This window comes from Chionomys nivalis, chromosome 1 (assembly GCF_950005125.1).
Source record: "Chionomys nivalis chromosome 1, mChiNiv1.1, whole genome shotgun sequence".
Classification (NCBI taxonomy): Eukaryota; Metazoa; Chordata; class Mammalia; order Rodentia; family Cricetidae; genus Chionomys; species Chionomys nivalis.
Window position 1 is genome coordinate 89,141,955 of NC_080086.1, and position 27,381 is coordinate 89,169,335.

The 27,381-nt window shown below is 34.4% G+C and overlaps 1 protein-coding gene across 3 annotated transcripts in view; it reads right to left on the reverse strand.

The window, feature by feature from the left end:
- Ccser1 (coiled-coil serine rich protein 1) overlaps nt 1–27,381 on the reverse strand; it is a 1,171,018-nt gene that overhangs the window by 951,297 nt on the left and 192,340 nt on the right. For all 3 annotated transcript variants that reach the window (XM_057763688.1, XM_057763695.1, XM_057763698.1), the window contains one exon: nt 12,684–12,777. In XM_057763688.1, coding sequence (XP_057619671.1) covers nt 12,684–12,777 — 94 coding nt within the window. The remainder of the gene's footprint in view (nt 1–12,683; nt 12,778–27,381) is intronic.

Sequence of the window (27,381 nt, forward strand, 5' to 3'; positions counted from 1 at the left end):
CAGCCGATACTTCTACATTTTCCCCTCAGAGAATCCTTCCTAAAGCAAACTGTGAGGATGTTGGAGGAGGAATACATACTTATTTCCTGCACTCCACAGCAGAGATGGGATCTGCTTTAATGTAACTCTCCTGATGCCCAGCATGGAGCAGACAAACCCTTATATTGTCCATGTGTGTCTACAGAGATGGAAATACTACTGTTGTTTTCCCTGTGAAGGGTCTAGCATAGAGCGCATTCAGTAGAAAGAAAAGAAAAACTAAACTAGGTACGCTTAAGGTGATGTACAGGAAACTTGTCACATGATGGTAACAAGCTAATTGTGAAAAGCAGACTTGGCTGAAGTTAAAAGCATGGTCCTCCTGGCCCTCTCATTAGGAATACTCGGACTTGACTTCAAGGCACCACACAGCTGGCATTTCCATCAGCATCACCTACCTACTTCCTTATTCTTAGAGCACGATTTAACTATTCTAAATAATGAGCTTTTTATTACAGACCTGTTCCTAAAGACCTATCAATTCTTTGATAAGAAAACTTCAAATTACATTTTATACCTTATGAACCACTAAGCTCTCCACTTGCTGCTTACACCAATGCTACCACAACCATTAAATCATAATATTTACCAAATCCTAGTGAAGTCCCAAAATTAAAACATCTCTATCGAGGAACCTTCAAATTTTTAATGTTTCCTTTTCTTCTACAAAATCTATCAAATTCAACAGTACTGGCATTTTCCTATCAATAAATAACTTCTAAGTTTTGTTTTATCAAATGGTGGCAGCTCCGTACTTGAGAGCAATATCGTGGCATTTACTAGAATGACTAACATTACCAAACCATTCTGATGTGACTTCAACTTCTAACCCTAGAATGGGTAAATACAAAAGAAAGCAGTCTTCATGAAACCAAGAAATGCAGAATGTCAGTGTAAATTCTTAGACATTTGTATGAATAAAATTAATCTAGAGCCAAATTAAAGAGGAAGTATTCTTTTATAGAACTTCAAAAATTATCAATTAAAACTTTATAATTTGAGGAAGTGGAGTGACTTTTCATGGTGACAATCACAACTGAATTTCCATAATTGTAGCAATGTTAATGATTAGTTCTCGCTTTTCATACCCCAGGCATGACTGAAAACTATGTTTCTTATTGGGAACAATTTTAAATATATAAATATTATATTCATTCAAAAATACCAGAATTTGTTTTCTTAATTGAATATTCATTTGTAAACTAACAGTTGTTGTTGCCATTATTCAAGAAATTGTATGGGAATGTCACCACATAATTTTGAGAAACTGCGAGACACATATTTTCTGTTTAATTGCTTCAGGAAACAAAAAACAAAAACAAAGACAAAAAGCCACCAAATGGAAGAAATTGGAAGAAACATGAGGTTTTTATCCCAAAATTCCCATCATGTGAGGACATTATTCTGTGACTTGAGCCAGGTGCATTTTAGAAAGTTTAATAGTTAAAATGAGAATTAGAAGCAACATATAAAATTATCAAACTAATTATTACTGTAATTGATTAAGCAAATAAAATAAGCAAAACTCAAATCAATTTTAATACATGCCTTTAAATTACATATCACTGTCCATGATATAATCTTGTGGTTAAGTGAAAGGACCCTCATATGTTCTATCAGTACAGTATAAAGTGCTCTTTTCACAGAGTTGATAATAAGAAAGCTCACCACAAAGCAATCCTTATATCTAGCTAAGATTTGTAAGATCTTGGGGAGCATAAAGGGAAAATGCAGAAAATATTAAACATACTTAAAATATACGCAAGTATTTATGATGTAAAATCCTTATGAAATGACACTCTGGAAAGCTGAAGTTATGAAGAACTGAGGACATTTCCATTTAGTATGTAAAAGTTTAGATTGGTGTATTTGTAAGATTAATTGTACAGGCCTGTATTGCACCAACTTACAAAAGTTTTTTTGTTGTTGTTTTTTCTCATGATTCAGAACTATCATAACAATATTCACAGGCATAGGAGCTGAGCACTGCAGTGTCGTAAACCCCGACCCTGCTGGTGTGGATAGAGATGTTTGTTTCCACATTAAATGGCCCCATGGTGTTCTGCTCTATGACTCTGTCAATTGTTGCACAGCTCTTTGCCTTCCCCTACATTTTAGCTAATGATCCTTATTTTCCACAGTCAGCATGCCTACTTGAAATGCCCACTTCCTTTTAAGATGCAACTCTGACTTTCAGTGACCTTGGAAAATGTGTAACCCAATGTATCAGAATTGTATGTGAAATGAGATGCGGCAAAGGCTGGAAAGAGTTGAGAAGAACCCTGCATGTAATGATAAGATCTCAGTGAATGTTGACAGGAGAAGTTTTTAACCTCCGAGTATGTTCTTCTTCCACTGTATGTGGGTCATGTTATCACCTACTGCAGAGATAGCATGATAATTTGATGAGATAACATATTTGAAAACCTCGTAAAACTACGAGGCTGAATACAAATGCACCACAGGGTTTCTATCAGCATTATCAGAACAAGATTGCCATCTAATGGCAACCAGGCAGTTACTAGTGCCCTAACTCAGAGCCCAAGTCAAAAGGGAACAAAGCCAGTGGATGAGACCTCAAATTGACAACTCATGTCTCAGCTGCATATTGTCTAAGTGCTATGAAAACAGTACATTTCAGGAAACCTATTACAGTTGCTCCTTATAGCAACTCAATATGACTGGGAACTTTTATATACTACAAACAAGAAGTATAAATGAATACTCGTAAAGCTGTAATTTAACTCATTTAACCTTTCAAGTTCCTAATTCTTTAATCCTGACCAAAAAGTTATTTTAAATCTCCATTCACTCAATCCTAAGAAAGTACATATGATGTCTTGTGAAAATAACGGAAGATTAAATGAGACAGCAGAAAGTGCTAGTATTTATATCCCAAACAAAGGTCAAAAGAACCGTGTCTGATTGGGCACTTTGCACAACGCCTGTCATGCATCTGATGTGCTCAGTTTCTCTGCTGGAGTCAAAGGGAAACATTAAGTCAAAACTCTTAACTTATGGAGTTCATAGAGCAGAGTGGTTTGCAACATAAGCTTCAGTATATTTGGGATTTTATATTTTATAGGAACTAGTTTTATTAGGCAAGAGAATCCAAAGCTGTTGCGTCTGACTGAGACATCTCCTGCTTCTCATCATTTATCTATCAGGCTTCAAATTTCTTAATATGATAAGGGTGTGTCACCTTCATGAACTGCCACCTAGGTCAGTAAATATTATTGTTAGAGGAGGCCACTAGTTAGTTTCCCGGCTGCTCAGTCCCGAAATAATCACACAGAAACTGTATTAATTAAATCACTGCTTGGCCCATTAGCTCTAGCTTCTTATTGGCTAACTTTTACATATAAATTTAACCCATCTCCATTAATCTGTGTATTGCCTTGTGGCAATGGCTTACGGGGGAAAGTTCTGGCTTCTATCTCTGGCAGAACTACATGGCTTCTTCCTAACTCCTCCTTCTTTCTCCAAGCATTCAGTTTAGTTTTCCCCGCCTACCTCTATTCCCTGTGCAGGCCCAAGGCAGTTTCTTTATTAACCAATGGTATTCACAGCATACAGAGGGGAATCCCACATCATATTATTCAGTTTTTTTATCACTATAATTTTACATGTTAGTAAATAATTGACAATCAAAGTGAATTTTATATATTGTCATTTCACAATCTTAAAATTTCAGACTGTGATTTTGTTCACACAAAGAAACATAAGAGTAGTGAATTATAAATATAAAAGATATTTGGTTTTGGTCCCTTTGAGAAAAGAACTCAGCTGAAGTTATTTTGTTAACAGGACATTATAATCCCAAAGTAGAATATAAAATGGTAAATACAGTATTTTTGGTATTTATTCTAACAATCTTTTTTATGACTCCATTTACAATAGCCATGAGTTCTGATGGAGGTGGGTCTTGTATTAATCTGTTCCTTTCATTGGTTAATTAATAAAGAAACTGCCTAGGCCCATTTGATAGGCCAACCCTTAGGTGGGTGGAGTAAACAGAGCAGAATGCTGGGAGAAAGAAGCCGAGTCAGTGAGTCGCCATGATTCTCCCACTCCAGAGAGACGCAGGTTAAGATCTTCCCTGGTAAACCAGCTTGTGGTGCTACACAGAATATTAGAAATGGGTTAGATCAATATGTAAGAGCTAGCCAATAAGAGGCTGGAACTAATGGGCCAGGCAGTGTTTAAAAGAATACAGTTTCCGTGTAATTATTTCGGGGCATAAGCTAGCCATGCGGGCGGCTGGGTGGCTGGGGACGCAGCTCCGCCGCTCATATTACTACAGAGTTCCTCTTGCTTTTTTTCTCTATCACCATCTTTATCAAATTCTAACATAGCCTGAAGTTATTCATCACTAATATTTTCTGGCAACACCTCAAAAATTCCTTAAGCTTATTTTACATGAATCATGTCGGGGGGGGGGAGTGGGCGGGTGTGTGCTTAGTTGCAGCCACAACTAAAAATCAAGGAAAATAATGGAAAAGAAGGCAGAAAGATTCTAAGTTCCAGAGGACCAAGATGCCTGATGTAAGATAGTGTCTCCCAGATGTGACAGGAAAGCAGAACACATGAAGTCTCAAAACTATAGTTATCTAAACAAAACCTGCATAATTTGATCACACCAGTCAACATACCAATGTGGATAGAAAAAAGTTTCACAGGCTGGAGAGATGGCTCAGAAGTTAAGAGCACTGGCTATTCTTCCAGAAGTTCTAGTTCAATTCCCAGAAACCACATGATGGCTCACAACCATCTGTAATGAGATCTGGTGCCCTCTTCTTGCCTGCAGACATACATACAAGCAGAACACTGTATACATAATAAATAAATAAATCTTTTTAAAAAAAGTTTAACAAGGCTCCACCTCTAGATGGAAAACTACAAACAATGAATGGCGGCTGAGAGAGGAACAGAGTTTTCTCCAGGAATGAGCTCTGGATAGACTGGATAGATCCCAAATAGTCAGCCCTGCATGCATGTACAAGTGAGCAACAGTACATGGACTTCAGTAAATTAAGCCTGTTTATCCTTACATTATCTATCTATCATCTATCTTTCTATCCATTTATGTATCTAGGTATGTATGTATCTATCACCAATCTATCATCTACCTATGTATATTACACATCTATCTATCTATCTATCTATCTATCTATCTATCTATCTATCATATCTCTCTCTCTCTATATATATATATATATATATATATTAGAGTAATTATTATGGAAGAGGTCATGAGAGAATGTAAGAATGGAGAAGTTGAAAGGGGAAAATTATGAGTGTAAATGATTTAGTCACAGTGTATTTAATCATGTATAAAATAAATTTTTATTAGCAAAAGTAAAAATAAATATATAAATATCTGAAAAAGATTTTCGGTGCCTTGAAATCAGATATATCTGAGTCAGGATTCCATTTCTGCCATAGTGAATTTTGTTCTACACTTGTGACATGTTATGATTCTATTCATCTAAAATAATCACCCTGACTAAGTAGTTGACTGAGTCCTGTTTTGATGCAAAGTATCTTGCTTTCTAGGTTGTATAGACTAAAGCAGGAACCCAATAAAGTTTGATTCTACTTCTTTGGGATTTAGATAATTTTAATCTTTGTTAATACCATATGTTTTCAGGGCCCTTGAGTTTTGAATAATTCATTACTATTATAAGTTATTTCAGAATATGTTTTCTAATTTAAACATAATTTTCTTACTTTTATAACACTCAGTGATGAGTTGGTAGCATTAAAAAATCAATTAAGACATGTTGCTTTAAAAAACACAGCACACATTTCTTTACGTTTAATCAGTCCAATTAAACAGCTGAAAACTTTTTCCCCTGGATATTACTTGTCCCAAATACTGTACAGCCTAATTAGGATAGCAATGTATCTGATAAAGAAGGCATTCTGTTTTAAATACTGTAAACACTAGGAACTAAGTTCATAAATGTTAAAAAGCAACCTGTATTATTGTCATGCATTGCCATTGGTCTTTACCACTTGAAGATAAGTTACTTATTTGAAAATAGATTTAAGTTATTTAATTTTCTTTGATTAAAAGAATGTAATAGGTGGATGATCGAGTAAAGACAAACTTTATTACTTGTGTTATTTATTTTAAATTTGCTTCTGAAGTACTCAGGGCAGTATTGGTGTATGTCTACATGCAAATAGAGGTAATGGCCCAGCAATACCAATTAGAAATTAATAGGTAGTTGCTAAATATTTGGAATTTGATGAGGAAGCATTATAAAAATTCTTCAGTGAGTTAGGAATTTCTCCTGTGCCTATTAATTAAGAAGGTAATTTTGTTATTAATTTTTAATGGGTAAAAGCACAGCAGAGATGAGATGAAACCCTGGTGGTTTTGCTAATATGAATGGCAATGTATAAATAATTGCAACAACATTGACATAAGAATATTATAAAAGTCAACTGCAAATTAGTAGGGATTATGGTGTATCTGGATCAAAATAAATAAGTGGGCCTAGGGTATCTTTAATTAGATTATACAAAACTCAGAAACTTATGCCACTTAACTGTGGAGATATAATTTGGAAGTTAATAAATAGACATATCAAGCTATGCCATTTGAATGACATTGTTCCTCCAAAAAGCCATAAACTACCTAAGGAAAAAACACAGTACCAAGCATGAGAAACCTCTATTTGAGTTGTTAGTCATGGTACTCCAAGTTAGTCCCCCAAACAGCAGAAGCTATAGCTGTTGCTCTTGGATGACTCTCATAGGTTGAAGATTAAGTCCCTATTTGTGAAACCTACACATTTAGGGCACAGAGCTCATATTATTCCAGCTAATTTTATAGACTCTTTCCTGTGGTCTAGATTCACCAGTAACATGAAATACTATGCAAGCAGACAGAAGAGAGAAGTAGTTAGTAATCTTAACTGACTGTAAGTTCTGTGAACAAAAATAGGGACAGCTTGGTAGGCTATTACTATGGGTGAAATAGTGATACTCATGGGTTGGTGGTGATCAACAATTATCTAATTATACTAAAGACCCACTCAACAGGAGGGAAGCCAGCTCTCATCCTACGCAGAATCCTAGCAAACTATCTGGAGCCAGTGAGGCCAGGGATCTTGTAAGAAACCTACAATTTCCACTTTGCTAGAACAGCATAATTTCTAATTACATTATAAAACTTATTCTTATACTTACAGATAAGCCAGCTCACAGTTCTCATCAAAGACCCTTCTCTTTACAGCAAAAGGAGACTTAGTTACTTTTCTGTTTTGAGAAAGAGACAATGTGGCAAAAGCAGCTTATAAAAGAAAGCATTTAATTGGGAGTTTGATCACAGTTTCAGAGGGTGAGTCCATGACAATCATGGCAGGGAGCTTGGCTTCAGGGACAGTGCTGGATTAAGACCTAGGAGCTTACATACTGAAACAATAACCACAAGACTGAGGGAGAGGAGAGGGGAGGTAGCATGCTAACTGGAAATGGAATGGCCTTTTGAAACTTCAAGCCCTCCCTCAGTGATTGTCTTCCTCCAACAAGGCCACACTTAATAACCCTTCCTAAACAGTTCATTCAACTGTTAAATATATGCATCTAGGGGTACCATTAAGTCCACCACAGAGACCATTATAAAACTCACAACCGGACACAATGCAGAGCACAAATGCTTGTGGGGTCCTCAGGCTCAGCAGATATGTCTGCATTATAACTCCCACACATAAAGGAAAAGAGGATATCAAGTTGTACATGCTAAGTACATGTTTAGTTGGGGCTGAGCAAGTCAGAGTCACTTATTCTATGCATTTAAAACAGTTGCTGATCTCTGTAATAAGTTTCCATGTGTTGCAAAAGGACATATATTTGATACCAGAGAAGAGCTAAACTTATCTTTGAGTATAAGGATACATATTCAGAAAGCTGTTAGATGCTATTTTGATTTAGGAAAATTGTACTAATAGATTCTCGTCTGGTGTCTATGACTTCTGCAGCTTTGGCTAGTTGGCTAGGTTTACAGTAACAGATATGAATTTTGTCCTATCAAGTATTCCTTAAGTTTAATTACATAGTTGTTGGTTACCCCAAAATTTACATGCCACTATTGCACCACCGAACATATATTGCTGGACTAGTTATTGTTTTGGTTCATAGATTTAACAGCTGGGTAGAATACTGATTACCTTTCTCACCTGGCAGCCTACATGGCACCTTTTGATGCTATAGGACCTGCTCAGAAAAGAGGCCTGAAGATCTGTACAATCTCAATTTTCCAAATTCTATGACCAAAGAGTGTAGTGACCTCAGCAATACGATCATATCATCAGGTTCTAGAAGGAAACCAAGGACAATAGCAGTGGCCTATATCGTTTTGAAAATCTTTTGGACTTTCTTTCCTCCACCTGATCAACATCTGGAAGGTTGGATTCCCTTGCCCAGCACTGAGACATTTGTTCAGTAACCTATGACTTATAGAGGAAGTATTATCAGTATGTTAGCACAACTTTCCCTAAACTATATACATTTTAAAGTGAGGTATTTCTTTGAGTTGTTTAGTGCGTTTTTGAGTGTGTGTGTTTGCATGTATATTTTCAGGTAAGCTTTTGAAGCTATGATCCCTATTATTTTTATCCTAACTTTTAGTTTATCTGGAATGCATTCTAAAGATGCAATATTCTTTAAAAGTTTTAAGGTTAATTTGATAAAGTTCTGGCTCCCTATGAGCCTTCAGTTTCCTTCCTTAAATTTACTTATATTTTAGGCAACTCATGAAGATATACTGCTTTATAATAAAAATGTTTTTAAAGTGTATGATTTTTGTGCATTGTGACATGAAATCAATACCAAAAGCAAGATAAGGAATATATTCAGTAGCTCCCAAGCCTCCTTATCACCTTTGGCAACTGTCAGTCTCTTACTGTCAGCCCTTTTCCTCCCCAGACAATGATGTGGATTGGTTTGTTTGTTTTCTGTGAAATTTGCGCTGTTTGCACTAATGGAATCTTGTGTTTTTTTTGTAGACATTTTTCACGCAACATGGTTCTTCAGCAATAAATTTATGGTCTCATCCTGATCAATATTCCAGTTTTGCCTAATGCTTTTCTATGATGTAGATTTAGAGGAATTTATCAACCTGAGCTTTAACCTACTCACATTTTTATTTTAAAATAAATACTTTTATACATTTTTCTCTCAATAAAATTAATAAAAAAGAATAATGAAAAAATCAATTAAACAGAAACTATAAGCAAATAAAAATATATAAATTAAAGTACTATTACATTCAATAACAAGAATAGGTTACATTAAAATTACATATTGTGACGCTTGTTGTGCACATATGTAATTCTACATTTATCACAATCATAGTCTTTAATGCTTCTATTATCAACATTTTTGTTCTAAGATGTTCATAATTTCTAACTGATCAGTGTATTCCCATTTTTTTCTTCCCAGATGCCATAGTAAGCATCAATGTACCCCCATCCTCAAGTTTCTAAAACCTAGGTGTGTTCTTTCACCCTCCCCTCATCACTTCATCCGTGTTACTACTCCACTGACTTTACCAGGCTGCGGTTTCCCACCAGAGTCTGCCACGCTGATGACTAATAGTGGCTGGCACAAATGCAACGGGACTAATAGCTAAAGATGGTGAATTACAGACCCAAATCTAAATTATCTAGATATATATTGTCCTATATATAAGTATTTTTATAACACCCATTTAGAGAAGAAAGTTCCTTACAGTTGCTCAAGGATTACATCTGGGCAACAATTTGTTTTCGAGGATGAGGTGACAGACTCAGCATCTAGTTCTCAACTATGTCTTCTGTGCAGTGAATCATAAGAAAAACATATCACTTTTATTCCCTTAGATAAAGTGAATAGTGGTCATAACATTTTGTAGAGGAAAATAATTATTCAAAGGTTAATGTTTTCCCAGAGCAGATACAGGCAGCTACATCTTTGTTTAGATTTGAAGTCAGTGTTTTTCACCATGGCTGGCTGTCAAACATAACTGCTCTTCCCCAAGACTGGCACCAAACAGAACTGGACTCTACATCTCTACATTCAATTATTTCATAAATATTCCAATAAACATAAAATAGAGAAAAGAATATGATTTGGGAAGTTTCAATCCCAAATCCCTATAAGTCTATGACTCCCTCACTCACGATACTCATTATTCTGTGTGGTTCATTAAACAATTTATCAGCTTAATATGTTCCCTTCTTCATATTTGTGGATCAAATAAGTAACTGATGTAATCATTCAGTCACACACATCTCTATAAAATACTGCATAAAATTCAAACTAAATTAGAATGTTATAAAAATCAACAAAATGGACTATAATTACATAAGACTCAATTAAATTATCTTCTCTCTCATTAATTCAGAATGACTTTTCAAGTTTTGAACATTTATTTCAGTGATTATATAACAACATAAACATTGTACATAAACTGAATTAAACTTATTTATCTTGGTAAAATTCATCATTTATTCATAATGAAAACATCAAAAGTCCTAACTTTTTATAAAGAATATACATAATCTTAAATAAATGCTCCTATGAGGGTGCCTCATTATATTTAGCTGTGTTAAACTACAATTGTCACCTTTGCCCTTCCACCATCCTGACCACCCACAGAAGAAACACGACCATGCATACTGAAGAATTCTCTGTGCCTTACTTTTGGTTTCCTATTGGCAATTGTACCTTGTCACTTAGTGCTTATTATCTTCTCATTCTAATACTTCTTACAAAAATCATTGTTCAAACTAATTTCAAAAAGTCTCAAATTAAGTTTATTTACGTGATTTCTCATTACAGAAAAAGAAATATATTTAAAATTATGACTTTACAACAGAGAATTTAAAACCTATAAATAGAAATTCCTCTCATTATCTCAGAGGTATCCCATATGTATATGTGGGATTAGATTAAGGGAAGAGAGAGAAAATCAGTACTTCAGGGTTGGCACTGTACTTCTCTCAGAATTGTATGATGAGGGACAGACTGTCCTCTTATTATATATACTGATGCTAAGGATTGATCTATCGTTTTGATATACTGTCTATTCCATATCTGTACCATCCACTATACGCAATTTACCCTATAACCATACAATAGTAAATATGAATGCTTTCTTTATTGCTTTTAGTTATAATTTTTGCACTATTGAATACAAAATATGAGTCTTATTGAGAAAAATTTGAAGTGTTTAAACATTTTGTTATTGTAGACATTTAAATGAATAATATGTAAAGAGTATTATTTTATAGTTTTCCAGTCTCACGAATTTAGATAATAGAGATTAGATAGTTTGATCTACTGGTAAATATGCTACACTATATTACATATTTATCTAAGGAAACTTAAATATTTGCTAGATGTTGATTAATTCTACTTTAAAACACTCCTTCCAAAGGGACACATCTTACTATGTTCTCCTAATGTCTAACTGTTAAGGTAAAAACCTATGAAGAACAGAAATTTGGAATTATCTTCACAAAAATAATAAATCTACATTAGAAAAAAACAGTTGTGAAACCAACTACAGGTAGAATGTTTTGAAAAAAACTTAATCACAAATTAATATACAATGGAAAACTAAAAGGATGTACAAGAAAATATAAACATCATTATAGTCTGCTTTTCAAAGTTGGATTATTTTAACTGAGGATAAATATTTAGTATGAACAAAACATCTCAAAATAAGCCTGAGAATTAACACAGAGAATAGAATTCATGCAAGTTAGAAGTAGGAACATGGTACACCACAAAGGCAATATTCCCAAAAGGACCCAAAAAGACTAAGGCTTTATGACTTACCTTAACATAGTCGGCCTTTGATATACAAGTAAAAATGTAAGAGGTATCATTAAAAATAAGATAACATAATCTTTGCTTTCAAATACATAAATCTGAATATAATTAGGCCATATATAGTATTTGAATGAAGAAATTTTTTGAATTTAGAGATATACTATTTAAAATCTGACATGAATTCAAAATATTACAAATGAGGTGGATGGATTTTCTTAGTTTATGTGATATGAGTTTAGCTATTACTCATTGTAACTACACACATGCGTTTGAGGTGTATCTATGGACTATCTATGGGTGTTATTTGTCACTGTAAGTTCTCAGATCAGCCTTGCAGTATTAGCATTAATCTCTGTTATTAAGGTATTGTGACTAAAATTTAGAATAACAAATAGATCACCAATACTTAGATTTAATTAAAAGTAAACCATGAAAAATGAAATGGTAACCATTGCATGGTTCCCCCTTCAAACATAAGATACTAATGTTTTAAATTGGTAAGTATTTAAGTTGAGCATATCTTCTTTTGAAATGATTTTTGTGTTCTGTTTCATTTTGTAATGACTTCTAGCTGCATTCATGTTTCTACAACTGACTTTAAAGTCATCCAGTATAAAAGGCTAAAGTATGCAGCGTACTTAGCTTGCTCCTTGCACATAGACGATGAAAGGAGAAAGAGAAGACTGGCCATGTTCCAAACATTGTCGAGCTACAGTGAAAGCTGCAGCAATTAAAGCTAATTGATTAAATTGGGGTCAAATTCTTGTAGACATTTATTGGGGTCATATTGGTGTCGGTATTTAATCAACTTTTACCTGGGGGTTGAAGATTCTGTTCCTCTAAAAATTCTAAATCAAGCATCAGATCATCTTCGTCCAGTTCACAGGATCCCAAATGATTTAGAACATCCTGAAAGAAAAGTAAACCTGATAAATGACAGAAAGCACAGAGGAGATAGGAGAGTAAGAATAAGAGAATAGCTGCATACGGTAGCCATGAAACAAAACACTCAGGAAATCTGAAATTGACTTTCATGACTTCTGAATCTACCAGTCCGATGAAATGCTTTCAGAATTGTCTAATATGTCTAACTTTTCCTCCTACTTACTCCTGTTATTCATACCTGCTACAACTAATAACATATGATTTTCAAAATTAAGTAAGTCTTCATCTTACATTATTGTTCTGTATGTCACATAATTTCAGCAAACATGATTAACAAATCTCTGAAAGGAATGCAGAAAGGTAACATGCTTCCCGTGAGAGTTTCGTGTACAGTATGTGAGACAGGAGAAGGAATCTGTCATTAAACAAGGACCTAATAACACTTTGTGAAATAAGAAAATAAATTCTCTATTTTATGTGTAAAGACATTAGAGAAATCTTCATACTTTAGAACCAATTTTTAAAAGAGGTTGTCTAGCTAGTCCCACAACATTTGTGTCACTAATTACACAACTTTCTTGCAAACAGGTCACTGTTGTAGATCACAGGGTTTGTAGTTAGATGAAATTGATGATTAGTTTTCTCTTTCAGTAGCATGGAAAGTGTGTCTTCTATCACCATAAAGGCTAGTCAGTAAGGGATAAAGCTTCTATCTGGGCACCAGGTCAAGAATTCTATGTTTAATGACATAAGTATGCTGTTTCTTCAGCAATGGGGCTTTACCTTCAGATTATAGAGAGTTACCAATAGCCTTGGAAACAGCCTATGATGTTTGGGGTGGGGGGATGGATTTATGGGACCCCTTTGGCCAAAGAATCAACAAGATAGAACCCATTGAACTTGGTATTATAAATTGAGAAATTATCTGCCCATTATATGATGACTTCATTTAAACTACATATATTATATATGTGTGTACATATATATAATACACACAGGCATTTTAGGAAGCTTCTGTAGTAGATTTCTAAATGGATTTTCACATATACTTCTGTAGGGCTTTTCATAAGATCTTTTTTTTTATTCTTTTTTAATTAAAATTTCCAACTGCTCCCCGTTTCCCATTTCCCTCCCCCTCCTCCCACATATTGCCCCCTCCCCCCGCTCCCCTCCCCCTATACCCACTCCTCTTCTCCCCCCCCAGTCCATTCCCCCTCCCTCTTGATACTGAAGATCTTAACATAACCCACCCTATTTAATATTCCCATTCTATTTACTAAAACTATAGGTTAAACACTATCCTATTCAAAATTCGGATATAATTCTTCACAGAAATTGAGAAAACAATCTTCAAATTCATATGGAAACTCACATAAAAACAGAAAAAAAGGCTAGGATGGTCAAAACAATCCTCAATTCTGAATAATAAAAGGAACTACTGGTGTCATCATCCCAGATTTCAAGTTATATATTACACAATGGTAGTAATAAAAATAGCTTAGGTATTAGTTTAAAAACAAACACATTCATCAGTGAAAGTTAATTCAAGGCCCATACATAATTTCACATACTTATAGATACCCAATTATTTTACATAGAAACTAAAAATACACACTCGAGATAGGACAACCTCTTCAATACACGGTCTTGGTCAAGATGAATAGCTGCATATGAAACAATGCAAAGAGACCCATATTATTTTTAGATTTATTTATTTATTATGTATACAGTGTTCTGTCGGCATGTACGCCTGCACGCCAGAAGAGAGCACCAGATCTCATTACAGATGATTGTGAGCCACCATGTGGTTGTTGGGAATTGAACTCAGGACCTTTGGAAGAGCTCTTAACCTCTGAGCCATCTCTCCAGCCCCAAGAGACCCATATTGATACACAGGAATGGCCACCACTATCCAAGCATAGTGGCAGCCTATATTATGGGAAAAATCATTATTAATCATATGCCTGCGGTATTTTTTGTAAAACCCTATTCAAATAAATAGGCAGCAATATTTTAAAAAGAGTAAAAGGAATTTATTTCTATCATAGGGCTTTTAAAAATAATTTTAAAATATTTTTAATTATTTAAAATAATTTAAGAAAGAACACTATACATATTTTGAGCTTCTGGGGCATGGTTTATGTAGCATTCCTCCCTTCTGTTAAGAACATCTCCATTCAGACACTATGTTCACAGACTCTGCCATGAGTAATAATAATAGTAAATAAAAACAAATTTAAAGATCAAGAATTTTCTTAAAGGGTAGTCAAAGAATGCAAATAGAATGACTTCACAAAACTAATCTGTGACGGTTTGAGGATCAACAAAACAATAACCAGTATGGCTTCTTGGAGCAATTGGAGTCTGTCAAATATGAGTTCATAATAATCGAAGGCAAAAGACAATATGATAAATTTAAAAGACACTAATAATCAAAAATAAAAAGCAAAAATATTTGGTTTTAATTTTCCATCAGTGTAGTAAGATGCCTGATACATTCACCTCAGAAGGAGCAAAGGTTTGTGTATGTTTCTTTATGGTTTGAGAGAACTATGGAGTTTGAATGGCTAGAAGGATTGTTTTGATGTTTTTTAGGAGTGTAATGAAGGAGCAGTCCATGCTGGGAAGTATAAAATGTAGTAAAGCTGCTTCACTCAGGCAACTCAGAAAAAGGAAGGAGCAAAGAGGAGGGAGTGAGGGAAAGAGAATATGTGAATATTCACTTAAAGGCACATTTCTAGTCATCTAAATGTTTACTATAGGTTCCCTAAGATCTACTTCTTAATGGTGCCATGGGATTGAGGTCAAGACCTTGGGGGTATTTAAAATTTAAACCATAATATTAGTGTGGGGAAACCCTTAATTTCCACTGTATGGAGATATTAATAAATAACACATTGGTGTTTTGTTTTGTTTGGTTTGGTTTCATTTCATATTGCACATTTACTACCATAATTAAGATCTGCATTGTTCTGGACAGGCAGGGAAGCAGGGTCTAAAACCATTCTATAAAGGAACAGGAAGGGCTTCTCAGTATCAATGGGTGTCATATGCAATATTCAAGAAGAAAGAAATTCAGCATTTAATTAATGCTAATTAATGATTGTATCTCAAATGTAAGAGAATGCAACTGTGTGCTTCAGACACTTGATTAAAAAAGAAAAAGCAACAACAACAGCAACAAAAAAAACAGAATGCACCATGACAACAATTATATGATGACTAAGCAGAAACAGTCCCTCAACTCCTGTAGGGTATAAATGCTAAATAATAAAGAAATAATGAGAAAACATAAATATTTAATAATGTTGATACAGAGCTCCATACATCTTAATAACAGGAACATTATTGTGTTACAATAGGAATTGCAACAAAAAAAAGTTATTTTATGTGATAGTTCTACATTATTACATAAAATTAAAAGCTAGCATAGAACATCTTTTAAAAGGCATAAGGGCACATACTAAGTAGAGTTCAATCACAAAATGCAAGTCTTAAGCAATGGTCACAAACAGGTCTATATTTTTTGGAATATGCAGAAAATTCAAATGACTAGATAAAAACTCATCAAAAACTAACACCTTCAAATTTAAGAGATGCTTCCTTTCACTATTAATAGAGTGGTTAGCATACAGATATAAATATTTTTTCAAATATCAAGCATAATAAAAACTGGGTATCTGTAAAGTATAAGAACAAGGAAAATGATAAAAATTGATATGAATGCCTAGTAAACCTATGAAACCAGATTCTGGGAGACATCCTGGCTTGCTTTAGATGTTAGTCAGTTGTTTAAAACTGTCCCAGGGAGCCGGGCGATGGTAGCGCACGCCTTTAATTCCAGCACTTGAGAGGCAGAGGCAGGCGGATCTCTGTGAGTTCGAGACCAGCCTCGTCTACAAGAGCTAGTTCCAGGACAGGCTCCAAAGCCACAGAGAAACCCTGTCTCAAAAAACCAAAAAAAATAAATAAATAAATAAATAAATAAATAAATAAATAAATAAATAAATAAAAAATAAAACTGTCCCAGGATGTTGGTATCCTACACAGAAGCTTTTTAGTGACAGGAAATCCCATGCATCAATTGTTGGACATAATACCTGTGCTTTCAGGGACCTTAACCTGTTTAACCTGTTCAACAAATCGTTTCCTGTGCCAATGAGTTCTAGCATATTTTACTTTCTCCTCAAAAAGGTTCAGGTTATCATGTCTATGGTTAAAGTGATTATCTATTTGGAGTTGAGTCTTGTATAGAATGAGAGATGAGGTCGAATTTCATTCTCTTACAATTATCTATCAAATTTGACAAGGACCATTTGTGCAAGACATTGTCTTTTCTTCAATGTGTTTTGTTGGCTTCTTTTCAAAACTTAAGTGGCTGTAGAATATGAGTTTATGTGTGGATCCTCAATTCTGTTCTGCTGACCAATGTGTCTGTTTTATGCCAGTACCATAATGGTTTTATAACTGTGACTCTGTAGTACAAATTGAAATTTGGGATTATGATACCACCATATCATTTTATTTTTCAGCATGATTATTTTATTGTTATTTTATTGTTCAACATGATTTTAGATAACCTGGGTCATTTGTCTTTCTAAATAAATTTGATGTGTGTGTGTGTGTGTGTGTTTTTTTTTTTTAGGTTCTGTGAAGAATTATGTCACAAGTATGATGGAGGTTGCATTGAAGCTGTAGATTACTACCGTTTGAATGGCCATTTTCTCAATATTAAGCCTACCAATTCAAAAGCATGAGGGCCCATTCCATCTTCTGGTGCCTTCTATAATTTCTTTCTTCATTATCTTAATATTTCCATTGTAAAACACTTTCATCTCCTTAGATTTATTCTGAGTTATTTTTAAGCTAAAATATATCCTTCTCAGTGTATAGGTTCTTGATATTTAGGAAGGCTACTGATTTTTAATGTGTTAATTTTGAATCCTGATACTTTACTGAATGTGTTCATCAGCTGAGGGAGGACTCTGGTAGGATCTTTGTGGTCTTTTACATATCATCTGCAAAAAAGGATATTTTGACTTCTTCCTTTTTCATTAGTATTATTTTATTTCATTTCACTTATTTTATTGGTCTGTTCAAGATGTCCAGCATCATATTTAATAAAGACAGAAGAAAAGAATAACTTTGTGTTTTTCCTTATTTTAATGAAAATGTTTCAAGTATTTCCTTTAACATGATATTGACTGTGGGCTTCCTATATATTGCCTTTATAATGCTGGTTTATGTGTTTTATATCCCTAGATTCTCCAGGCATTTTAGAAAGACTTGATGTTTGATTTTTGTCTCAGGTCTTTTCTGCATTTAAAGAGATATTTGGATAGTTTCTGTTCTAATGTCTAGTCATAGAGTAGATTACATGTACTAATTTATGTATGTGCATCTCTGAGATTAAGATGAGTTTATTGTGATGGGATGATTTCATCGATAAGTTCTTGAATTTCCTTTGCAAGTTTTTATTGAGATTATTTTTTTAATGAAGAAACAAAGTACAGAATGGAAAAAATCATTTTCAACTATATATCTGATTAGGAATTAGTATATATCTTTGTATAATGTACAAAGAACTAAATTATAACACCAATGAAATAACCCAATTAAAATCAGAGTGCAGAATTAAATAGTTTTCAAAAGGAGAAATACAAATGTCTGAGAAACATGTTTTAAATATTCAACATTTTATCCATCAAAGAAATGAAAATGAGAACAACTTTGAGATACTTCCTTTACAGACTCAAAATGGCCTTTATTAAAAAGAAAAAAACAAAAACAAACAAACAAAACTGAGAAGAACAAATACCAGCTTACACATAGGAAAAGTGTAATATCCACAACTGGTAGGAGAGCAGGCTTATATAGCCACAATTGAAAACAGAATGGCGATTTCTCAAAGAACTAGAAGTAGATCTACCATATGATACAGCTATAACACTTCAGGGAATATACCCATATAACTTTATATCCTACTGAAGCTACTGAAGAAATACTAGATTATGTGTATGCACTGCTGATTTATTCACAATAATCAGAAAATAAAAACACCCTGATGTATATGAACTGATAAGGGGATAGACATATATTGATGTGTTTATGTATAATGTATATAGATAGATTATTATTCAGATTTTAAAAAATAAAATTATTAAATTCACAGATAATTGGAGAGATGGAAACGATCACTCTGAGTGAAGTAACTCTGACCTAGAAAGAAAATACTGGATGTTCTCTCTCATATTTGAAGACTAAATACAAAACTTTGAATATGTGTGTTTGAATTAGAGTATGCATATATGTTTGGTAGGGACGATGAATAGAGGGAAGATTATAAGGAACAGGGCCTAAAACAAAGATGGTATGAAGAGGAGAAGGGGAATAATAAGACAGTAGGGGGTCAAAGGGATGGGGAATGAGAAGACAGGGTAGAGGATTGGGAACAAGAAAGGATAGGTAGTGTTATCTTTTGAAAATTACAATTAGAATACTAAAACTGTAGAATATTTCTAAAATACATATACATGGATCTATGAAAAGAGTTAAAATGGGACTGGAGAGATCATTCAGCAGTAAAGAGCATCTTATGCTCTAGCAGAGGACCAGGTTTCATTCCAAGCACTCACATAGTCACTCACAACCATTTTCAACTCAAGTTCCTGGGAATCCAACATCATTTTAAGACCCTCTAGATATCAGACATACATGACATAAGCAGACATACATGTAGGCAAGACATACATGCACATAAAAAACTTAAAAAGTTAAAAAGGTATAAAGATTAAATGGAGGTACACTGTAACATGGAAACAGTTTCCTTTCATAGCCACCAAAGACTATCAAAGGAAAATTCACTGGGAAGTATGGGGTTACCTCCTATTGAGTTTTGGTCAGTTGGATCTCTCAGACTCTCCAAAACTATTACAGGCTACTGTCATTGTTTTTTGTTACCTTCAGGACTTTGTAGTAAAACCCTATTGATGAAGACACCACATACTTGACTCAAAGGACAAGGAATAATCTGGACCTACCAAACCAAAACTTTCATTTTTATTGATCAATTTTCACAGTGCTGGTGCTAGTTTTACTACTGGGAGAGAAAATAATTTGTAAGAATTCTGTAAGTTATAATAATGACTGGCCTATCAAAATATTCATACAGGTGCTATAGTGGCATAAATACTTTAGGAATGGTACAATTGAGCATCCTTTGGGTATATATCCAAAAGTAGTAGTGCTAGTTCTTGAGGATAATTGTTTCCTCATTTTCTGAAAAATCACCATACTGATATTCAAAGGGGCTGTAACAGCTTGCACTCCCACCAGCAATGCTTTACCCCACAACCGCTCCAGCGTAAGGTGTGATCAGTGTTTTTGATCTTGGCAATTCTTAATGGTGTAAGATGGAATCTCAGAGTTGCTTTGATTTGCATTTTTCTGATGACTAAAGATGTAGAAAATTTCTTTAAGTGTCTTTCATCCATTTTAGATTCTTCTGTTGAGAGTTCTCTGTTTAGGTCTGTACTCCATATTTTTGGATTATTTGTTCTTTTGATGGCCAATTTCTTGAGTTCTTTGTATATTTTGTAGATCAGCCTTCTGTCCAATATGGGGCTAGTGAAGATCTTTTTCCATTTTGTAGGCTGCCATTTTGTCTTGTTGACTGTGTCCTTTACTTTACAGAAGCTTTTCAGTTTCAGGAGTATATGTGCTCAACTATGTTCCTAGCAGCTTTGTTTGTCATAGCCAGAAACTGGAAACAACCTAAATGTCCTTCGGCCAAAGAATGGATAAGAAAAATGTGGTACATTTACAGAATGGAGTACTACAACGGGAGAAAAAAAATAATGACATCTTGAAATTTGCAGGCAAACAGATGGATCTAGAAAATATATTAAGTGAGGTAACCCACACCCAGAAAGACAAATATCATATGTACTCACTCATAAGTGGTTTTTAGACATAAAGCAAAGAAATCTAATCTACAAATCACAATCCCAGAGAACCTAGATGAGGACCCTAAGAGAGACATACATGGATCTAATCTACAAGGAAAGTATAAAAAGACAAGATCTCCTGAGTAGATTAAGATGATGGGGACCATAGGAGTGGGTTGAAGGGGAAGGGAGAGGAAAGAAGGGGGGGCAGAGAAAAATGTATAGCTCAATAAAATCAATAAAAAAGAAAGAAAAATACTATAGGAGTAACCAGTCACTTTCTGACTGAATTTAGAACCTGCTCCAAAAAACAGAACTCATGCTTAGTACTATTCCCTAACCACAAATCATTGACGCTGTAGGTCACAGCATATATGGGAGAACCTAATACAATTATTTAACTAAATTGGCATAGTATTAAACTTCCCCTTAAGTTATCTTTATATCCCCATATTATTGCATCTTTCAACCCTCATCAGAGAATCTTCTTTATGCAGTAGTTGGTGATCATATAAAGATGCCTACAAATGACCAGTATATATAGAGTAAGAGACCGTTGATGCCTCAACTCTAAGTTGGACATCTAGATCATACATCCTCCTCACTCATCACAGAGATCACTGTAGAAAAAAAGGCAGAAATACTGTAAGAGTCAGAGGTAGTAAATATCTACAACAAAATATTATTTGGAAGCACCATTGCTCTCATGATTTCACAGTGCTGTGAATGCATACACAAGTCTTCCACAAGATCAGGCCAGCTAAAATTAGTGCATGAATAGGTAGGATTCATGAAACCCCACTTTTACTTGAGGAGCTACTGATTGATGGCTGTCAGGGAAGAGAAAATGGGTTCTTTTTCAGGAGAACAGGAAGTTTACTGATGTTCTAGTAGGTGATCCTCAACCCATGCACATCACATATAGGCAGCAGTGAATTTGTGTTGTGTGTGTGTGCATGTGTGTGTGCATATGTGTGTGTTATGTTAATAAGAGCAAATGAAGTAAGATGGAGAAAACAACAGGTGAAAAATGGGAGGAGATATGTGAAGAATAGTAAGGGAAGGATACTGGTTAGTAAAAATTAAAATTAATTTTAGGTGAATTATAAGCAATATCTGAATTTCTCCATCTTTAAAATTTAAATTCTGATCATGCTAGTTTTGTTATATATGGAAAAACAAAGAGTAATTTTATTGTTAAGTAAAAAAATAAAACAAGCAACTTTAATTATAACAAATAATTGGCAAAGTTCAAAATTAAATTCAATTATACTCTTAGTTTAAAAATCCAGTGGTTTGCTTTTATGTTGTCATTTAAACTATGAAGGAAAGCTAAAGTGATTCCAGGTGTTGTGTTTTCATGACATAGTAGGCTCGCCATGCCTCCCGTATTTTGAACCTGACATCAGTTCACTCTGGCTGGCAAAACAACAGTAATTCCAAAGAGAGCAGCACCCTTTGCAATAAATTTATCCATCACTTGCTTGCTAACTGGCTGGTGATGGAAGTGCTTATGAAGAAAATAATCAGAAAACAACTAACATATTTGAGACTAGTGTTGTTAAGCATTGATGAAATTGTTTCTTCTAATCATCATTCTTACTTGTATATTAGTAATACAGTAACAGTCACAGTACGACATGGACATCACTAGCTTCTGTTCTGTGGCCTTGTCAACTTTTTGGCAATAACCATCCCAGTTAATCACTAGTCATTGTACTGCTCCCAACAGGATATTTCCATAAAATATTCATTTTACACACACACACACGTCAAAGGCTGGTGACAACAGAATGCTCAGTAATAATAAGTCCCTTGTTATTTAAAAACTCTCCAAAATAATCTTAATATACTTTTTACAAACTGATTCATAGAAACTTTAAAGAAATATATTAGTTCATTCCCAAATAAATAAATATATTTCTTTCATTATACTGAGTAGATGCCCTAAATACCAAAAATTAAATATAAAACCATATCTACATAATTATATGACAAGATTTTCTCTATCACTAAAACAGTAATGGGAATTATCTTATTATCATAAAGGGAAAGTCACAATGTTTGGTTCAAAAACATCTCCTGGAGTTTCGTATGTGCTGGGTCTGTAGAAACAGAAGACCACCCACTGGCCAATGTTAAATAAATCAGTTCACATAGGGACAATACACTATTGCTTCTAGAAATGTCTAAGAAAGCACATGATGTTCTTTCTCTGTCCTAAATCCGAGAACATAGTTCTTGCATCTTTAAAATATCTATATCACTATTGTATATACAAAATGTCTCATTAACAAAATAAAAGTTAATTTACAATATATTATTAAAATAATATTTTATTTAATTATCTGCAGTTGAAGCACTCCATTCTAAAACTGTTTTAATGAAGAACATTAGATTACCTTTTAGAATCTCATAATTTAAAAACTATAAGATATTTTAACAAAAAATACTATTTAGGAAAAGTACTCATGTAATAAAGATTTTGAAGTATTCTTAATGGCTACACTTATTCCAATTAAGCTGCCTTTGAACTTCTGAAGTGTGAATTGATTTTTCTTTTTAAAGCTTTACCCTCAATTTTCATTATTTCTAGATTGTATGGTACTAAAATTGCAAAAAAATTCCAACTTTTTAAAATTCCATTAGCTGAATTGGGGTCTGCCAAACAGAACATCACTTGTGTCTTTGCCAAGTCCGTGATTATAACATTACAGTTAAAACAAATCAATCGCATCTGAATAAAGACAGGAGTCACTGTAGACATTGGAAATATGCAAGTATAGACGGCTTTCTGTACTAAGGTACAAGAGTGAATCTAGGCTGATCTTCTCACAAATACTGGAATATGATGGATTCAGTTCAGTGAACAGCTTACTACTCTCACTCACAGTTTATCATGCTATTTCCACAAGAGGAATAAAGCATTTCTAAAATGATATTTACTCTGACAACTTTGTTGTCAAATGATGGGTTTTATAAATGTAATGTGTGAGACTGACCCAGCCACTAAATCAGCTATGTAAAACTGAAAACAACAAAAACTTGAACTTCCTAACACTCTACTGCCTATCCAAGTCTACCATGCAAAAAGCTTTCAAATGGCAAGGAGCGCCTGTTATTGTAGGCTAGCAAGAGTTAGATAAACTGCAGAGCTCAGTTCTAACCAAGAGCATTATATTTTAACAGCTTTCACAATGCTACCATCAACTCTGCTGTGTTCACAAAACCACGCTAAGGCACTGTAAGCCCCTTGAAGGACTCACAAAACCCATGAAAACCAATGGAAATTGTAGATATGATTTGTTGTAGATAAATGGTACAGGTAAAAACTGTCGAAAAAAAGAAATGCACAGGGCAGAATTAGGATAGATTCCAAGGACGTTTGCATTATTGTCAGGAAACACTGTCTTATGACATTGAGTTGGTTAAAATGTCACACAGTGTCACCATGAAAAGAAGCACATTTATGCTTCCTTAATATTCAGCTTGATAGGGATACAACATATGATGTGACTGGCTCTGCCTACACAGATGATGTCAAACTCTAAGTTGACTTATGGTACCACACCCAGATTCTCTCATGTGTCACACCCCACTATAAGAGAGTCAAGAATGCCCTTCCCACCCTAAGATCCATAGAGCTAGCTATTTTTCCAATCAAAGATAGCATGATTTTTTTTTTTTTGGTTTTTTTTTCTTTTTTTTTTTTTATTCTTTTTTAATTAAAATTTCCACCTGCTCCCCGTTTCCCATTTCCCTCCCCTCCTCCCAAATATTGCCCCTCCCCCCACTTCCCTCCCCCTATCCCCACTCCTCTTCTCCTCCCCCCACTCCATTCCCCCTCCCTCTCGATACTGAAGAGCAGTCTAAATTCCCTGTCCTGCGGGAAGACCAAGGTCCTTCTATCTACGTCCAGAAAGGTGAGCGTCCAAACAGGCTAAGCTCCCACAAAGCCAGTTCATGTATTAGGATCAAAACCTAGTGCCATTGTCCTTGGCTTCTCATCAGTCTTCATTATGCTTGATTTCTGAAATAAAACATCCCTGGTTATCCTCTATGTCTTGTTCCAAAGATTGAACACTGATTCTAGTAATGAAAGTAAACATGCTCCCTTAAAAAGCAGCACCTTTTGAAGGATTACCTGGTGTGAAGAGCCAAAGACCAAATGAAAATGGCTTAGATAATAAACAACAAACAAGTAAGATGATTTCAGCATCCATAGCTCTTAGCATTATTAAAAATAGTAATGCTTGTTCTGAGAAGCAAGTTCATACAGTGCTTCTCTGAGATAGGTGACCTCTGTAAAGCTGTCATTTGGGCTGTACAAAGAATAAGAAAGAATTATGGCACAGTTGGGAGGGACACCATCTAAACTTAGAAAACAGCAGGTGCAAATTATTTAAAGTGTACCTGACATATAAGCAAGTAAGCAGAGAGGAGGGCCAGATGGTTTGAGCCCAGTGAGGCCTAGGGATGCAGGAGATAGACAGGCAGCCAACCTCAGGGAATGGCTGTTAGTCAGCAAATGAGTTTAGGATCACTGGAAAGTGACATACTCAGACACTCATTTTGAAAATCACCCTACCTACTTTGGCAAGAGTGGGTATCCTGAAGACCTGGTACCAAAAATGAGGGCAGATGGTTTTATATCAGCCATAGCCACACTCTCCCAATGTCCCTATTTGCATGTGGCACCTTAACCATTGTTTGTTCCTTTCCTTCTGTGCATTTGTTGAAGAGAGTCATACTGGCTTGGTCAATATTTCTGGGTCATCTTTGACTGTTTCTGGGCTGGGAAAACATATGTGAACATTAAACTCTGCCCTTCCCCTGCCTTCTACTCCCTCCCCTCCCTGGTTACACTGTGCTTTCATTCAGACCATGTAGAGGAAGCACCATACCTCACAGTTTGAATGGACTGGGTGTTTATTATAATAGATGTGTTCCCTTAGCACTTCTGGTAAGTTTCACCTAGAACCAGAATGCTGGTAACAGTTGTCAGTTGTGACATATGGGCATTGGGCAATGACCACTCTTCATGAGAAGGCTAGATCAAGGTTAATGAAAATCTGAAATGAGTTGAAATATTATCAGGAATATGATCAAAGTACATTTTCAATGGTATTCAGCAACAAAATACTGGAATAACTAATTGTAATAGCTGTGGAGTTAAATAATTTAATGGATTCTGTATATAAGAGCAATTTTAATTGAAGTTAAATTGAAGTTAAATATGGATCTGTCCATGAATAATAAACAGACAAACACCTATTTGATTATGAGTCTCTATGAAGACACTGGTGGCAATATGTAGTTTTTAATATATAAATAGTTACTAATATCATTATATAGTTTAAGTATTACATATTAAGTTTTCAAAATTACTGTTAGAATTTTTATTTGTTTTGTTTTGATTTCTCTAAAAAAAGAATTTATTTCATCGTTTTCATACTTTGGCTATATCAAATAATTGCCCTCAAAATTATTCCTTCCTTCTTGATAACTACTTTAATAGCAATGCAAAGTGGATATTATAATGCTGACACCTTTGTTATACTTCTGAGACTGTCACCCATTTCTTATACCATGTCACATGATCCACATTTGGATTCACAAATCTTCCCTTAGTCACCACTAGTCCTGATGTCACCAAGTAAACAGCTCCTCAATTCTGTGATATATTCTCATATATTCGAATATGTATCACTATTAATCTTACACAAAGAAATTGCATCACTGATTTCAAGAAGTGCAACAAGTTGTTCAAAGTGCAGCTCTTTTTTGCAATGATCCCACATAGAAAATTCATCTGTATTACAAACTTTAGAGGAGTAACATTGGAAATGTGATTGGTCTTGGGCCTTTTAAACATTCCATCCAGACTTTCAATAATATCTGTCCATGTTGAGATATCTACACATTAAAATGACAAATGGATAAAATGGAAAAGGGTGAGTTCTCAGTCACTGAACAACAAAAGTCTTTGCTGGATAAGTGCTGGACTTACACAAGATTTTATGTCAACAAGATACAAACTCATGTTAAGTTTGGGCTACTCAGGTTGGCCATACTTCTTAGCAATGTGTAATATATTTTTTTATTCTTTTGTATCTCTTATTTTATGTGCTAATAATTCTAATGTTTGATTTAAGTTATAGTATGTCATACTATTTTCTACAATAAAATTTAAATAGGCTTATAGTCCTATCTCTAGGAAAGCATATTAACTTTATTTGTATCACTAGTGTTGATAACTGACAAATATCCAAAACACCTTGTAATAAATTCCCTTAAAGGGACTTTCAAATGTGTTTCAACATTAAGTGTTGACTGTTTTGCTTTATATATCTCAAACGATGCCTGTGAATAAACACACGGCAGAAACTGGATGTACGTTTTTCAGTGCTTTGAATCAAATCCAGTCTTGAGCCCAGTAACCAAGCATTTTAAGACTGAGCCACATCTCAAAAGTTTTACATATTTCAATATAGAATAAATTATACTTACTTAAAGGGACTTCCATATAAATTTGTCAGGACAAGAATTTATGTCTGAATTTAATTGCAACTATTTCCTGAAAACTTATAATGTATTACTTAGGCAATAATAATAACTTAGACCACAATTTTTTAAAATGAGGTCCAATTCTTTTACTAAAATTACTTCTTTAATTACTTAT